Source organism: Lissotriton helveticus, chromosome 1_1 (genome assembly GCF_964261635.1).
Source record: "Lissotriton helveticus chromosome 1_1, aLisHel1.1, whole genome shotgun sequence".
Classification (NCBI taxonomy): Eukaryota; Metazoa; Chordata; class Amphibia; order Caudata; family Salamandridae; genus Lissotriton; species Lissotriton helveticus.
This window is the reverse complement of record NC_136057.1, coordinates 676344303-676362134: the sequence shown is the minus strand read 5'-3', so window position 1 is coordinate 676362134 and position 17832 is coordinate 676344303. Positions and strand designations below refer to the sequence as shown.

At 48.9% G+C, this 17832-nt stretch overlaps 1 protein-coding gene across 3 annotated transcripts in view; it reads right to left on the bottom strand.

The window, feature by feature from the left end:
- The window catches only part of DMTF1 (cyclin D binding myb like transcription factor 1), a 517741-nt gene that overhangs the window by 274710 nt on the left and 225199 nt on the right, over positions 1 to 17832 (bottom strand). For all 3 annotated transcript variants that reach the window (XM_078674193.1, XM_078674191.1, XM_078674190.1), the window contains exon 9: positions 14894 to 15003. In XM_078674193.1, coding sequence (XP_078530319.1) covers positions 14894 to 15003 — 110 coding nt within the window. The remainder of the gene's footprint in view (positions 1 to 14893; positions 15004 to 17832) is intronic.

Here is a 17832-nt window from a genome sequence, read left to right as displayed (position 1 = left end):
GTGGGGGATCCTGAGTGGATGGAGTTCATCAGGCGGATGGTGTCCTCAGTGGAGATTGGGTTCCAGTCAGTAAGGATGTCCAAGGGGGGTGAGGGTACGGCTGAAGGTTGGGTGGGTTGGTCTCCGTGTTGGTTGTCGAAGCTGTTGTGGATGTCGGCGATTTTGTTGTGGAAGAACGAGGCTAGGGAGTCGCAGAGGGTTTGAGAGGGAGTGATGTCGTTGGAGTTGGCTGAGGGGTTGGTAAATTCTTTGACGATGTTGAATAATTCCTTGCTGTTGTGGGCGTTGTTGTCTAGACGTTCTTTAAGTGCAGCTTTCTTGGCAGTCCGGATCAGTTGGTGGTGAGTGCGGGTAGCGTTTTTGTAGGCGTCCTTGGTGCTGGTGTTTGGGTCTTTTTTCCAAGCCTTTACTAGGGAGCGACAGAGTTTCTTGGATGTCTTAAGATCATCGTTGAACCAGGGAGCGTTTTTGCTGCTTAGTTTGATTTGACGTTTTTTCAAAGGTGCTAGGTTGTCGGCGCTATTGGTTAGCCAATGAGTGAGGTTAGTGGCTGCTTGGTTGGCGTTCGAAGAGTGGGCCGGGGGGTTTTGAAGAAGCGATGAGGAGATCTGGTCGATGGTGATTTTGTTCCAGTTTCTTCGCAGAGTGGGTTGAGGAAGGTTGTGGGTTGTGGTCTTTTTGTAGGCAAAGTGGACACAGCTGTGGTCCGTCCAATGGAGAGCTGTGGTGTGGCTGAAGGAGATATGTTTGCTGGAAGTGAAGATGGGGTCGAGTGTGTGGCCTGCGTAGTGAGTGGGGGTGTTAACAAGTTGTTTGAGTCCAAGGTTGGCCAGATTGTCCAGAATGGTGGTGGTGTTGTTGTCGTTGCTTTTTTGCAGGTGAAAATTGAGGTCTCCCAGTAGAATGTAGTCCTTGGAGGGGAGGGCGTGTGGGGTGATAAAATCAGTGATGTCTTCACTGAATAGTGCACGGGGTCCTGGTGGCCTGTAGAGGAGGGTGCCTCGGAGTGTAGTCTTGGGGTCGGTGAACAAAAGCGAAACAGCCCAGGCAGGGGTATCGTAATGAAGTGGGCAGAGGCACCGGCACAATCAGGCACAGATGATCTTAATGCGCAATGCGACCTTTGCCATAAGCGCTACGATATTAAAACAGTTACGAATTATAATACAAGCAAGGTGAGCTATGCTATATAGCGCTACGCTATCAATCAGGCACTATTCAAATTAAAGTTGAAATCAGTGGGGGCAGAGCACAATTTTCAATAAGCGCTACGATATTAAAACGGTCATAAATTAAAATACATGCGAGGTGAGCTATGCGGTATAGCGCTACGCTAACAAAGCAAAGAGCAGAGAAGCGCTACGATACCAGGTGCCAGGGAGCGTGGGGAGCGATCGATTTTGAGTGAGTCAGGACGGTCACCTGTTCTGCTAGAGGATAGATTTTGTGGTGAATTGCTCAATTTCAAATGCGCTGCGCAAGATGCAACAGCTGGAGAGTGTGTTCCTCCCTGTTTTTGTAGGTAAAACATTGCTGTCATGTTATCTGTGTGGACTAAGAGAGTTTTGCCTAGAAGTTGGGTGAGAAAAGCTTTCAGTGCTAGAAACACTATTAGCAATTACAGGTAATTTATGTGGAGACGTTTGTGACTGTGTGACCACAACCCTTGTACCGTGTGATGTTGAAGGTGAGCACCCCAACCAGTTAGATATGCATCTACTGTCAAAATAATCTGTGGAATCCGGTCTATGAAGGGCAGCCCCTTTACTAAGTTTTGAGGGTTACATCACTGCAGAGAGGGATGGGTGCGACTGCCTACCAACACTAGATTGGTTAATAGACCCTTTGATTGATTCTATTGATATGCTAGACATTCTTGCAGAGGACGCATGTGAAGCCTTGCATGAGGTACGATTACAATGCAGGATGCCATCATTCCCAGCAGTTGCATGAAGACTCTGGCTGGTAATAATTGATTGGGGTGAAACTGTAGTATTGTGGCCTGAATATTGTAAATCATGGCTACATTGGGAGTAGCTAGAGCTTTGCGAGTATTGAGGGAAGCTCCAAAATAAAACTTCTGTACATTTATTGTGAAACCCAATTGATGAAGCAGATGTACTGTTATCCGAGTGTGTATTATACAGGTTTGATAAGTGCTTGCTTTGAAAGCCAGTCGTCCAGGTAAGGAAAGAAATGTATGCATTGTCTTCTGGAATGAGCGGCTACTACTGCAAGACATTTAGTGAACACTCTGCAGGCTGTGGTGACGCCACATGGAAGTACCTTGAACTGGTAGCCTGCTATCACAAATCTGAGGTATTTGCGATGAGTGGGGTGAATTTGAATATGAAAGCAGGCATCCTTTAGATCTAGAGTAGACATAAAGTCGCACTGCTGTAACAGGGGAAGTACTTGTTGAAGAGATACCATGTGAAAATGCTCTGACAATATGTATTTGTTTAACTCTCTGAGATCTAAAATAGGTCTCAAAGATCTGTTCTTTTTGGGGATGAGAAAGTAGAGGGAATAAACCCCTGACCTGTGATATTGGAGTGTGTATATAGCCTTTTTTAAGTAATAGAGAGTGCACTTCTTTTTGAAGCAAGTGCTTGTGATCTGGCAACATTTTGTGTGGTTGAGGAGGAATGTTTGGAGGATTGTTGGTAAGCTCCAGGCAATAGCCATGTTGGATAATTCCAAGCACCTATTTGTCGGTTGTTATTGATTTCTAAATAAGAAGTTTTGAAGTCTTCCGCCAACAGGTGTGGAGTAGTCAGCAGGAAGTGTTGGGAAGTCACTGCTTACTTGAGGAAGGGGAAGTGCGAGGTGAGGTGTTTTTACCTCTGCCCCTAGGACTATTTCCCCAATAACCCCCTCTGAAAAACCTTTTTGTAAATGAGGTTTGAAAGTTTCCTTTATATGAGGAAGTGTTCCAGTCCGTGCCTGTAGACTTGGACCCTCCTCTATAAAAAGAGCGCCGAAAGGAACCTCTGTTCTAGGGAATTTGAAGCGCTCCCATCGATTTTGCCGCATCGGTATCCTTTTTCATTTTTTCCAGTGCTAAATCGACTTCGGGACCATAAAGGTGTTTTTTGTCAAAATGTATGTTGAGCATGGATTGTTGGACTTCATGTTTGAATCCTGAAATCCGTAGCCAAGCATGAAGCCTTTGTAAGATGCTGGTATTCACTCCTCTAGTGGCAGTGTCAGCGGCATCTAGAGCGCATCTGATAGAAGCATTGGAAATTAATTTCCTTTCTTGGACGAAGTCCTGAGCCTTTGCCCTATGTTCATCTTGGAGAAACTACAGTAAGTGTTCCATTTCGTCCCAGAGGGCTCTATCATACCTTGCCAGCAGGCCTTACGTATTAGCAATATGCCATTGATCATCTGCTTGCGTCGCTACATGCTTGCCTGAAGCATCAATCAAGCTTTGATTCTTTATCTGGGGGAGAAGCATCCCCAGATGCTTGAGAATTAGCGCTCTTTCTGGCATCTGATAGCAAGAGGTAACTGACCGTTAATAAAAGTGGGATCTGTGGGGGAAGGTTTATATTTTTTATCTACTCTAGGAGTAAGTATTCTAGCACGGTTGGGGTCTTTAAAAATATTGTCTGTGTGCCTCAATATTGCCTTGAGCATAGGGAGTGTTTGATTAGATTTGTGTGATCCTAATGTGTCAAAGAGAAAATCTTCCTCTAAAGCCTCTTTATGTAGTTCCACCCCATGTTTTTCTGCTGCCCTGGCAATAAGCAGTTGGTATGAAAGATTGTCATCAGGTGGAGATGGCCTGGCAGGATAAAGATCTGGGTCTGTATGCTGTGGAGGATCAGTTGTGTAATCTGTCCAAGGATCTAGAATTTGTGCCTCGTCCTCGTCAGTGTCACCAGTGTTAAGTTGAGGTGGTGGAGGAGGCTGACTGGGTGTAATGTTTGATGGATCATGCTGGGGTGAAAAGGGAGGAGGAGATGGACAAGTGTGAAAGGCTCTAGTGCTTACACTTGTCTTTTTCAAAGGAATTATATGTGGCTCATAATCATCTGAAAGTTTGTGCTCAGCTAGGGACTTAGCATGTATCTCTTCTGTATCTGGATGAATATACATTTTTTTCTGTTTTGGATCCAATCTAATAGGAGTTTCTTTTTTGGGATTCGGTGAAATTGCGGGCAAGTCTTTGCTTTTCAGCCATGAATATTTCAGAGTCGAGCGGGAAAGTCCTTTTGGTGCCAAAGGTTTCGACTCGGAGGGTTTCTTGAGTTTTGGCGTTGAGGGTTTCGGAACCGATTTTGGTTTTGGAGCTCGAAGGTAGGCTTTGGGTGACTCGGTCCCGAGCCGAAAGGCTTTTTGGAGGGTTTGGGTGACAAGCCCAACGGCGTAGTGGGAGAAACTTCTTCTCAGTGCCGTCCTTGGCCTTGAGGCGGAGGTGGTGCCGGAGGCTTAGATTTTTTGGGGGTCGTGGGAGGGGGGGGAAGAAGGTGTCTTCGGTACTCGCATTCCCTTATCCCTGCTGCACCTCATCGTCTCCAAGGTCGATCAGCAAATCCGAACCAGCGTTGGACGCCGCCAAAGCCAGTTCTTCTCCTTCTGCCGCTGATACTCCTTGTTCGGAGTCGTCGCCGTACAAAGCCGGTGTGATAATCAAGAAATGATGATGCATTTCTCGACGCCGAGCCCGACGATCAAGGAGAGTTTTCTTTGATCTGAAGGAACGGCAGGCGTCACAGTCTTACTCTTTGTGCTGTGGGGACAAGACGAAATTACACACCTGATGAGTCGGTGCATGGATATTTCACATGGCACAGAAGCCAGAATTTAAATGGAGTTCGTTCCATCGACGAGAAGCCGAATGAACGCGGATAGGCCGGAAGGCCGCCCGCAGATTTTCTGACCGAAATTTCGAGGTATTGAGTTTTAATTCAAATCGCAGAGAGAAAAATGCGTTCAAGAACAATACCGTCGAGGTATAAAGAAATACGCACCAAAGGGGAACCAGAGGATAGATTCCGAAGCAGTGTGCAACAATACCCGTCCAAACCCAATGGCAGAAAAAAACAATATGACAATGGAGTCGATGCCCATGCGCACTATCGCCGAAAGGAGGAGTCACCTACCTTGTGAATGGAAAGACTTCTTCGAACAAAAACAACTTGCAAACATCCGCACTAGATGGCAGGAGTATGCGATCTACAGCTTACATGCCTCAAACTAATTGTTTCTCTATTTTATTGAGCATACTCATGAATGAGACGAATGGGAAATTAGATTCCTGCAGTCCTTTGGTACTTTAAGTTATTAAACAAGAGTTCAGGCAAGTCGCACATAAATTTGAGACAACATCTGTGAGCATGTCTCAATTCATAAGTGTACTTTAGAAACACATATTTTAGCACCACATGCTGGTCTAGAAGGACCAATTCTATTCTAAAATGAGCCTGCTCTGAGTTCTGCGGTAATTAGTACAGGATTCGATATACACTACATTGTGCTGTACATATATTATATGTGACTCAGTGAAACAACGTGCAGTGTTTTCAGGCAGTAGCAGTATATATATAGATGTTATGCTGGTGACCAACTCTGGATGGATGACAGTAGGCAACATCGAATTGAATACTCAAAACAGTGACGTATAAGTTAAAAAGTAACAGTGCAAGAACACAGCCTTTCTTGAGGACTCTGTGTATTTAAATTGTGGCAGAGGTGGTCTGGTTTCCCTCAGGTGTCTGAATATAGCAAATGGATTGCTCGTAGGATGTCTGGTAGCATGACAGCCATCTAATTTTTCCAGAGATGATTTCTATTAACGTGGTCAAGAGCAGTGCTGAAGTCTACAAAGAAGGTTACAAGGGCCTTTACTTATGTATTAACTGCTACATAATCAGAGATAGGACAACAAGAATATTGTTGGTGCCTGCAGTGGCAGTGGCCCAAAAGCCGAACTGAAAAAATTGGATAAAATTAAGGCTCCGAGCCCAAGCTTCTATGCCCTGCAGCAGCAGGTTAGCAAACAATTTAGACTCCACGTCCTGCACAGCTAATAGCCTGTAGTTGCTTGGGATTGAGGATTTGCCTTTTCAGACTACAAGTTGCAAAATAGAACCATACCAACAGGCTAGGGATGGACATTGAACATAGGCAATATAAGAAAAGGCAGCAAAAGCTTGCCACCAATACCGGTGTATCCTGTTTATATAGAAAGGTGATAAGCCTTTGGGCCTGAGGCACTATCTGTTCTACTTTTCTTTAGAAGTGGCTTAATCTGTTCAGTAGTACAATCCATAGGGACAAGGAGATAAAATGGGATTTATGAGACTCCGTTGAGGAGACAGAGTCCTCACAAAGCGAGCTAATGTAGGCTTACCCCTGTGTCACAAGGTACTTTGTTACCACTCACCTGAGATGGATCTTTTTCCATTCTATTATCAGCCAAATTATTTTTATTTCTGCAAGCATCAACGAGCTCAATCCATGTATTAATCTTTCTGACACTTTTTAGCCTCCCTGATCATGTTTTTAATAGTATTTCCTTAATATGTTTACCTTCCACAACTGAGTCTCATCTAAATTATTACATTATTGTTTAATATTCCAGTTTAGGAGAACTCTTGGCGCACAGTAGTTTCAAACACAAGCGATTTTGATGATTGGCATAGGGCTATGGTCAGATTTTAAGGATCCTGTCTTGCATCAGTGCGGCTAACAACTGGGTCTAGTTCTCCTCCAAAGTTCTTATTATATTAAATTCAGAGTTGCTGGAAGCAGCAGATTTCCTTCTCCATATGTTATACTGACTGATGCCCTTTCAGCTCCATTTGATTCTTTTCCAGAACTTCTGGTTGTTGCAGTTACTTGCTTTGTGCAGCTTTTCCATGAAGATATTTGAATTAGCAATAACCTTATCTGAGGGAGATGACCACTTTTACACCTCCTTTCAATGTTATAATTATATATTTTTTTTGGATCAAATATGTTTTTATTGGCAACAGCATAACAGTGATAGGGCATAAGCAATTCACCATTTCTTGCGAACTCCACCCAAGGCCCCCGGAAGAGGGCCCCAGGGACAACTGGCCTCGGGCCGTGTGTCCATGTGTGCAGCGAAAGCCATTTTCAAGTAACCCAATACCCCAACTAACCCCTCTCCCCGCCCCCCCCCCCCCCCACCCAGGTCCCCTCCCAGCTCAACAACCATGATACCCAACTTGTCCCCCCCTCCCCTCCTTCCCCCCCGGGTGTGTTCTGCCAATGTCTAAGTAGTGGGATCATCTAGGTTTCCGCTTGTTCTTCTTCCGCCCCTGAGCAGTAGCAGGTTCGCGAAATTCATCAACCAGTCTGAAAACTCAAAGGTATTTGGGGCATGTCAATTCGTGAAATTCAGTGGAGAGTAGTGCAATCAAGGGCGCCCATATCTCTCGGAATGTGTCTGTGGTCTGCGTGAGAGAGGCCTGTATGCGCTCCATGCCCATTACGAACCAGATTTTGTGGAGCCATCCCGTGTGGGAGGGTTTGCGTGTGCTGCCCCACAGTGAAAGGATGTGGTGTGTCGCTGCTCCCATGGCCAGCCCCATTTGCTTCCCCCGGATGGATTTGAGTGGGAAGGTCAATTTGTTAGGTAGGCCTAAGATCGTGTACGCTGGGAATCGTGGGATCTCAGTGTCAAAGTGCAAATCTATGTCCCTCAGTACCTCTCCCCAGTAGTCCTTCACCTCCGGGCACTCCCATAACAAGTGAAGCATGGTCCCAGTCTGTCCGCAGCCTCGCCAGCACTTTGGATCGCGCCTGGGGTTGCTGTGGTGGAGGCGTTCCGGAGTCAGGTGCCAGTAACAGGCCACTTTGACCGCGGCCTCCCTGCTCGCCATATTCCTAGCCGTGTGGTGGGCCCTGAAAAATATGTCCTGCCATTCCCTGTCCGACAGCTCCCGCCCGATCTCCCTCTCCCACCTTTTCTGCCCCGCCGACTTAGTCGCCTGCGCTGGCGGGCCTAGAAATTTGTAGAGTTCCGTGATCGCCCTCTTATCGTCCGACTTGGCCAAAAGCCACTTCTCGAAGGGTGTGAGGAAGCGGCCCACCTGCGGAGCGACGTCCTTGTGAGTGAGCCAGTGCCTTATTTGAAAGTACTGGAAGTTATGCGGCTGGACTATCCCGTAGCTCTCCTTAAGAGCCGCCAGTGTCATAAAGCCCTGTCTGTCGAACAGGTGTCCCCGCCGCCTGACATTCCGTGGACCGCCACTGTGAAAAGGCGCCTGGGGCCATCCCGGGGATGAACGCCGGATTATCAAAGAGGGGCGTCATCGGCGACGGGAAGGAGGTAAGGTCTTTGGCTGTGGCCACCGCGTCCCACACCTGTAGGAGGGTCCTGGTGATGGGAGATTTCTTAATATACGCCGGTCTGTCGCGTCGTGCCAGGAACGGAACTTGCCGAAGCGGCATACCCGCCATTGCCCTGTCTTGCAAGAGCCACCTTTTCTCTGAGGTCGGTCTGGACCACTCCAGGAGGTAGAGCAGCTGGGTAGCTTGGAAGTAGCGATGTAGGTCAGGGACCCCCAGCCACCCCTCAGCCTGTGATCGTGAGATGAGGTCTCGCCGCATTCTAGGGCGCTTCCCGGCCCAGATGTACTGCTGTAAGGCGTCTTGCAGCTTTTTAAGCATGCCCAGCGGGGGAGTAACCGGGATGGTCCGGAACAGGTATAGCACCCTTGGCAACACAGACATCTTAACGGCCGCCACCCGGCCCAGCCATGACAACGGTGATGTCGCCAGCGGGAGAGATCCCCCTGGACACAGTGATAGAGTTTGTTATAGTTGCTTTCCACCGTTTGGGCCGTCGAGGGGGACAAGTCAATTCCGAGATATGGTAATTCCAGCTGTTCTTGTAGCCCCCGAACTTGAGTGACCCTCTATTAGGCCGACGCGCATTGGACCCCAGTGGTAGAATAACAGACTTCTGGATGTTCATCTTAAAGCCCGAGACCTTCCCGAACCATTTCCCGCAGAAAAGCAGGGATCGATACCCCCCGGTCCTCAACCGCGACCAAAATGTCATCAGTGTAGAGACTGATGGTCTGTTCCTCGCCCCCAAAGGTGACGCCCTTTATTTGCCGGTTATCACGCACTCGCTGGGCGAACGGCTCCATATACAAGGCGAACAACATCGGCGAGAGAGGACACCCTTGCCTCGTGCCCCGCCGTATGTCCAAAGGCTTGGAGCCCGTCCCATTCACCCTAATAGTTGCGCGAGGGGTCGCGTAACAGCTTGCCACCCAGGCTCTGAACCTTTCCCCAAGCCCGAATCTCAACAGGGTCCGGTCGAGGTGGGTCCAGTCCACTCTGTCGAACGCTTTTTCAGCGTCCACCGACAGCAGGGCAGCGTCCGAATCGTTATAGTGGGCTTTGTCGATGACGTGCATCAGGCGTTTGGTGTTGTCCGCACATTGGCGGGAGGGTATAAAGCCCGCTTGGTCTGGCTCAATAATGCCTGGGAGATAGGGCCCTAATCTAGCAGCTAAGATTCCGGTGAAGAGCTTCAGATCAACATTCAGAAGCGATATTGGCCGGTAGGCCGCGCATTGAGAAGCGTCCTTTCCAGGTTTTGGTAGAACGATTATGTCCGCCTCGAGCATTTCTTGCGGGATCGAGCCCGGGCCTTGAAACGAGTTAAATAGTTTCGTCAGCACTGGGGCTAGGAGGTGGCAAAAGGTTTTGTAAAAGCCCGCGGTGAAACCATCCGGGCCCGGCGCTTTGAGCGGTTTCAGGCACGCGATGGCAGACACCACTTCCTCTAGGCGGATGGGAGCCTCCAGCGCCTCGGAGCTCGCGCCATTCAGTGCGGTCACGTTGGCCTCCCGTAGGTATTCCGACCCAACCTCCTCCCCTGCCGCCGGCTCGGCCTCGTACAGCTTGGCATAAAATGCCCTGAAAGCTTCGGCTATTTGCTTGTCATCGCCGTGTTCTCGCCCGTCGTCCCCTCGTATGACCTGCACCTTGGCTTTGACCGTTCGCGCTCTAAGTTTGCTGGCCAGCAGTCGACCGCTTCTGTCCCCCCCCACATAATAAGTATGTTTGAGGCGTAGAGCCGCATATTCCACCCTATCCAGGTCGAGGTTAGCCAGTTGAGCTCTGGCAGCCTTAAGTTGGCGCCAAATCCTGGGGGCCCCAGTCCGACAGTGCACCCGCTCGAGTTCCAGCACTTGAGCGGACAGTTCCTGGCACCGTTCTTTTCTTATCCTGTTGTCAGCGGCCGAGATCGCCATCAACTCCCCCCTGACCACCGCCTTGAGCGCCCCCCATACCGTGGGCATGGCCACCTCACCCGTGTCGTTCCTGTTGAGATAGTCAGATAAAGTCTGGGTTAATTGCTGTGTGACTTCTTTGCGCGTGAGGAGGACTCCCAGAGCCGCCACCTCCCGGTACCAGAATGAATGCGGGGGACCCGCAGGTGCAGGAGGATGGCGTCGTGGTCGGACAGGGCCGCCGGCGCAACCTCCACGTCTTTTACCATAGGAGCTATATCCGCCGATTCAAGGAAGTGATCTATCCTGGCATATGTCTTGTGAACGTGTGAGTAAAAGGTGTACCCCGGTGCTGTGTGGTGCAACTCCCTCCATACATCCTTAAAGCCCCTACTGGCGAGCCATTGCTTCCCCTCTGTGGATAGGGCGCCGGAGTCGCCAAACCTGTGCCCTGATCTGTCCAACGCATTATCCATCACCAGATTTAGGTCTCCTCCCACAAGGGTATACTTGCCCGCCTCCCCCAGAACCTCCGACAGCGCCCCCGTGATGACTGGTTCCTGCTTAGTGTTGGGTGCGTATATGGTTCCCACTGTGAAACCCACATTACCAATGTTAACAGTGTACGCCAGCAGCCTGCCCTTTATTTCTGCCACCTTGTCCCTCACGTGGCCCTTGAAGTGCTTAGCAAACAGAATGGCCACCCCAGCCTTTTTCTCCCTAGTGGAGGAGTAAAGTTGTGTTGGGAAGGCCCTGGATCGCATACGGTGCCAGTCCTTTGCTAACAAGTGTGTCTCTTGTAGGAGGCAAATTGCCGCTCCGGAGTTCTCTAGGTACGAGAGCACCTCCCGCCTCTTAATGGGGTTATTGAGGCCCTTAACGTTGAGCATTAGGACCTGTAGAGTGTCAGACGCCATTCAGGAACGAAGGCTCTGCCCCACCCTCGCTTCGCCTGCCCCAGATGTGCCCTCGAGCCCCTGTGACCACCTCCACCCACCTTTGTGTAGGTCCCTCTCGTGTCCCGCCTCTTTGGATTGAACACCCCGGAGTCCCCCTCCCCGGTCCCCTGGCCCTCCCTAACCCCAACTCCCCCCTCAACCCTTGCCCCCATCCCCCCCCGCCCTCCCTCATTCACCCCCGAAACCCAAACAGGTGAACATAGTCCCAGGCCACTCATTGGTCTGTCCAGGCCTGTGGTAGATGAGTCAATGTGTGGGTGCGTGGCGGTGGCAGCTCATGGCTCCCCGACCCTCCCCCCGACCTGGAGTCAAAACTTAGCTGATGTCGAGCGTCGCTGAAGTCGTCTCATGGGTCGGCACCAGCGTCTTTGGATACTACGTGGATCGCTGCAGCCCGTTCCTGAGCCACTGTTTCGGGGTTTGGCTTGAGTCTTCTTCTGCTGCCTGCCCCGACGTACTTTCTGCCAGCCGTCCCCCGTCGTCCGAGGGGATCCAGATGCAGACCCAGGTGACCGCCCCTCGGTCACATCGTCCTGTAGCGCCTCCTCGTGTGTGATGCAGGAAAGCGGTGGCAACCTTGAATGACCTCCGCTTCTGTAGGGTGATCGCCGACAGGTCTTGGAATAGTTCCACAGCGTGGTCTTGAAAACGAAGGGGCTGTTTGAGGTGCGCCGCCTTCAAGATGCGCTCCTTTAGGGGATAATCCGGCAGGAAGGCCAGGATGTCCGGGGGGGGGGCCCTGGGTCCGGCGAGTCAGGCCCACCCGATGGGCTCTGTCGATACGGATCACAAAGTCATCCTCCTCTCCCAGCACCATCCGGAATAGCGCTTGTAGGTATCCCGCCACGTTGTCTCCTTCTGCCTTGAGTGGCACGTTCCGGACGCGGATGTTGTTTCGTCTGGAACGGTTTTCCAGATCCTCCGTATGTGATTGAAGGTCTGTGTGTTGGTCGTGGAGGCGAACTATCTCCTGCCGGAGTAGTTCTATTTCTTCACTTCTGGCTTGACCTTAGAGCTCATTGGCGGCCACTCTCTCCCCCAGATCGTCGACGTCTTTTCGGAGTTCTTTGTACTCCCCAGTCATTTCCTGCCGGAAGGTTTGTATGTCCTCTTTAAGGGAGGTGAAGAGGGCCTCCATGAATGCCTTGGTCGCTGGGGTCTCGCCTTCCGTGTGGTCTTTCCCCTTGGGGGGGGGGGGGCGCCTGAGCCGGCTTGTCCGGGCTTTTGTCGGCCTTGGAGGACCCTTTGGCCAGCAAATCAGTAATGGTGCGATTTCCCTTGCGGTTGTTGGACGCCATAACGCACCTAGTCCCGGCTGAAGTCCTCAATTGGGGTGCGGCCCCTGTCTAGACTGCATGAGTCCTCGGTGTGCGTGAGCCGGGGGCGAGGGGGGCGGCCGGGGTTCGCCCAGCGTCTTAGATCCGCGCGCTGTCTGTCTCCGTGTCCCCTTTAACTTAGCTGTGGGCCCTCCCTTTGCAGCCTTTACCTGTGCGTCTTGTGGGCTGTGTCGACCAAAGTTGATTCCTAGGTTTCTACTGAGTTCCCCGAGCCGTCACTCCCAAGGGCCGGTCACCCCTGCAGCATGTCGCCTCCTTGCGGGCCCTTCCGTAGGCCGTGCTGTGGCCTGGCTGAGTGCTTCATGCGCCTCAGGGCGCCTCCCCGATGTCGCAGGGTCCACTGCGCCACACCTCCCCGGCTCCAGGTGCCCAGATGCCGCGGGTTGGGCAGTTCACTCCGCCGGGGACCGTGGCCCGGCCACTCTGGGCCCCTCCGGCGGTCTTCACTCCCTCTCCGTCTCTGAGGGGGCCCCTGTCTCCCCCATGCACCGGCGTGCAGTACGCGTTGGGGTGCTGGGCGCCGCTTCGGGAGAAATCACGCTCTATGTGGTCACGTAGGGTCACTTCTCGCCTGTCGGGGAAGGGGGCTACTGGTCGCACCCCCGGAGCCTCCTTGGCTACACACTGTCCCCCTTACTCCTCCTCGGTACTTTCCGCCAAGGCTCCTCTGATGCCCGGTGTCCCAGCCCTCCTCCAGGGGTCTCGGCAGTTCTGGTGTGCAACGGGGGTGTCCACTCTCCTGACCCCTCGCTGATGTGCCTCCAGTCCGCTGTCGTCCCCGTCCGAGCCCCGCGCGGTGCTGCCTGCCTGCCTGCAGGTCCGGCCGCCCCAGGGAACTCGGCCTCGCCCTCCGCGACCAGGCCCAAGCCGGGGCCTCGCGTAGATCGGGAAGCCGGGGCCTCGCGTAGATCGGGGAGCCGGCGGACCCGACGCCCCTCCGTCCGCCTCCTGGCTGCTGGGCTCACCGTCCTCTGCTGCCGGGCGCCGCACCCGGGCCCCCGCAAATGCCGCCAGAACCTCCGACGCTGTAGCACCGGGGTCAGAGTTGCCGTGGGAAGTCCCCCCGGGCCGTTGAGCGCCGGGGCCCGGGCCACCGTTTTCGCGCCTTCTGGCCGCAGCGGGTCGTCTCCGCTCTGCGGCGCCTCACTCCGCAACAGAGCCTCGCTCGCGGTCCCTGGTGCTCAGTGGCTATTGCGGACGCTGTCCGCCGTTGGTGGCTAGCTCGTTGGGACCGAGGGTCCGCTAAAGATCCCGGTCGGGGGATCGGGTCAGGGAGCCACCGCGGAACACGTCCTAGTGAGCCGCCATCTTGGCCACGCCCCTCTATAATTATATTTTTAAAGAGACTTAGAAGTGTACTCCAACACTGCCAACCGTTTTCTTGAGCTGTGAATATGCACCATTTGCTTATCTTTCTGAAAACGACCACTAAGTGCATGGATTCCTAGACTTTCAAGTAATTAAATGAACAGGGATCCTAGTTCGTTTTTTTCTCTGTGACCTGGTTATTTGCGTCTTGCTTCATTGTTTTTTATTTTGGATTCCAGTAGTATTTTCTTAGTGTTTTCAAAGGTTTTGAAATCAGTGCGTATCAGTGTTTATTCAGCTGCCCAACCGACAAAAGCTGTGCTTTCCAGTGTTAACGAAACATGCTTTTTGCACTGATTGATATAGAGCATATAACGAATTTAAAGGGGAAGTAATGAAGGTATGTGTCCTTGGCCCCTGAGTATCACAGAAGTTTCTCAAAATTGATTTCTTTTTGCAATTAGAAAATACTTCCATAGGGATAGTGGTCTGCTGTCCCTTGCAAGCCACTATCCATGTGAAGATAGCCAATTTGATTCCTGCCTACTGTATATCAATTAGGCAGGTTATTCTTCTACCACACCTAATTTCTTATTTGTGCAACCTATTGGTAAATACACAGGTTCATAAAATCAAATACTGTTGACAAAAAGTGTGCACAATTTGCAACCACGTTTTACAACCAGTACAATTGTACATCTGGCCAAAAGTGTTTTAGCCCCTTGCAAAGCATGCAATAAAACAGTAGTTTCATTTTTATTCAAGAATATGGTGAAAAGCACTCAAATCATAGGAATGTTCAGAAATGTCACAGATGACTCATAAGCATGACGATTGTTCAGTGCTCAGATTCAGAAGTGATATGTGACAATAGAAGTATTGGACTGATGGGGGGATGTAGAACTTGCATGCTGACACACTAATTCAAACCATGTTCAAATGCTAATCTAACATCACTCACCGTGCAACCTGAGGGGTCCTAATATACTGAATAACATCTTAAAATACCAGTAATCTAAATGTGAATAATACAAAATGGTTATTGTATGTACTGTACCTCTATTGCAGGTTTCTTTCATCAGCCTGCACCGATCCTTTACAGAACATGCACTTCTGCCCAAAGCAGCTCCTATCGTGGCCCAGTCATTTCCGTGCTTAATGCGAAGCCTAGAAGTAAAGAGTTGCTTACAATTTTGTGTGTGTAGTATGGCAGCTTTAGAGGTAACCTAGTTGTCATGTACCACAGTAAAGCATTTCCCAAAAAGCAACACTATAATATATAAATATAATTAAAAAAAAGAATAAAAAAAAAAAAAGAATAGAACGGTCAAAAATAATAGTTTGTCATTTAGATTTAGGCTTTTTATTTGTTGATCAAATGCTTTCCATCTCCATGTAAAATGGGCTGTTAGTCCTTAATCACTTGAACTATGATTGTCTCCATACAAATTCTCATTCCACAATAAATACAAACATTAACAAAATAGAATGTACAGATTTAAAAAGTCTGCATGAAAACAAAGCAAAAGAAATCACCAATTTCTTAGTCTTAGTCCTGGCTCATAATTGTTACATAGTTAAAAGAAACAGGCAGAGTGCAGAAATAGCTTGTCATAATGTTTTGTTACATTAAAATTTGATAAGGACCCCTTCCTTTCTCCGTGGTCATGCTTATTTTGATAGGAACATATAATATTGTGAACATGGGAGGAGACAGCGATCTATGATGCAGTGCTATGGGATGCTGAGACTATAGAAAGGAGAGGGAAGTATAGGAAATGGCAACACCACTAATGAATGTGAGGTATAGAGACACGATATTACCCTCCAAGTAGCAGGCAACAATTGGAATACAGTTAGAATGCAAATATCAGATTAGGACAGGTAAAACGATATGAGATGCTGAATTTTATAAACCGCTATTAATCAACATCTAAAACATCAACCTCTTCTCCACACACCAGAAGCAGAATCTCTTCCAACTGAAGGCCAAAGGATCCATTGTAGAATGTCTATAGAGTCCCAAGGAAGGTTGAGGTGACCCTGTTGTATGAGTTCAGTAGCCACACTGAAGGATGGAAGGCTGAAATGCAAGATCTGGTACTTGAACTTGTGGAACATATCCAGTCTGCACGGACACCTCCTGTGTGTTCATTCTAATAGGTGAAGATCTCTGAACCACCACTGGCATGGCCACTCTCTTGCAATAAGGATCATCATCAATACGGAGTACGAAACTTTGTTGATAACAAATGGGATTTGGGGTATTGGAGGAAATACTTATAAAAACGATCCTGCCCAGTCTATCAAAAGGGCACTGCCTTTGCTGAAAGTTCATCATTCCTGTAGGAGACGTCTTGTCCTGTCTGCAGAAAATATCCTCCTTAAGATGAATTTTTCACATTCCTGGATATGAAGATGTGAGTATATGTGGTTAAGAGAAAGCCTCATGAATGTATCCCTCTTAATCTATTTGTTTGCCAATGTCAACTTGAGGATGAGTCCCCTGTACCTTCGTCGGACCAGAGAGTAACAAGAATTAATTCTGGTTCTTTTTTTGGGACTGAGGAGCCCGTTCAACAGCATACTTTTATAGAATGATGTCCACTTTCTGCTGAAACTTGTCTAGAGAAAAATAACACAATTTCATCAGTGGAATGGTTGAAGATAATGTGAACCTGTTAAAATACTCATTTTGCACAATATTCATCTGTCACGTTGGAAATGCCACAGGTAGGGATGGTAGAGAAACACACTGTGTTCTAGATGTAGGAACCAGAGGTGGCGCATGGAGCTGCAGAAACTTGAGGGCTACGTTGTGTAGACCTCTAAGAAGACAAAGAGAAAGTATTACAGACCACAGATTAGACTAATCTATTCAGTCGGGTCTCGAAGACAATGAATCGAATACATTTTGCATTCTTCTCCACTCTGCATTTATTGGCATACTGGGTGTGCAAGTTAGAAGTTTGACGGTTTATCCTTCAACATCAAGTGATGCTCAACGTTAATCCTTGCCCGTGCTTCAACATTAAGCAGTGTTTTGATGGCAAGTGTGCATTTGATGACACAAGTGTTCACTGTGCTGGTCTTGAACATCACAGAACTCGACAGTGACCAAAATCTTCTCATTTTCTCACCTCTGGGTCTCTTTTCAGATTTACCTTTGCAAAGGCCTTAGAGACAGGGTAAGGCCCAGTGGTAGAGGGAAATCCCCTCTACATGCCCTCCAAATCTTCCGTAAGTAGACTAAAGACATCTTTGATCTTCTTCCCGACAGTCATGGGGGCAATCTTTCTCCCATATTTTCCAATGTTCTCCTATACATATTTTTGCAGTGTGTGCAGTCTTCTGGGTGATGGGAGTCAGGAAAACATACAATACAGTCTGCATGTGGGTCAGCCTGGGCCTTCTTTCTTCCACAAGAGTGACACATGACAAAGTGCTAGTTTCCAAAGACTTCAAATAAATCAAACAAGCACACGAAAGTTATATGAAGGGAAAAAACATAACGGGAGATGTCAGTGCTCCAAGATTACGCTGCCAGGAATCAGGAAAAAAAACCACAGGAGAAACTTTCACTCTCTTAAACGGTTTTGTATTTTCTTTACACATTATATATATAATATTTTGTATAAAGTCCTCAAGGCCCCCAAACATGGGAGGGACAATTGACTTTAGCAGAATACAGTGCTTTCATGCAGAGTACAAAGAATATACACCTTGGAATTATGATCAAGGTTCCCTATTTTCCGTTTTTACGGATTTGTACATAAAAATACAGACAGAACACAATGTGTTTTCTGACAACATTTATTTTTAAAAGTGGTTAAATACAGAGAATTGTGCTTCTTTTAAGTGGCTTTCCATGTTGTCTTTCATGAATTGTAGCCCAATAGCTGAGCAAAAGGACAGCATGGGAAATTAAATAACAGGATGCAATTACTATAAATAATGGCATATGCACAAGTTACTACTTGTGTAACGATATATCTG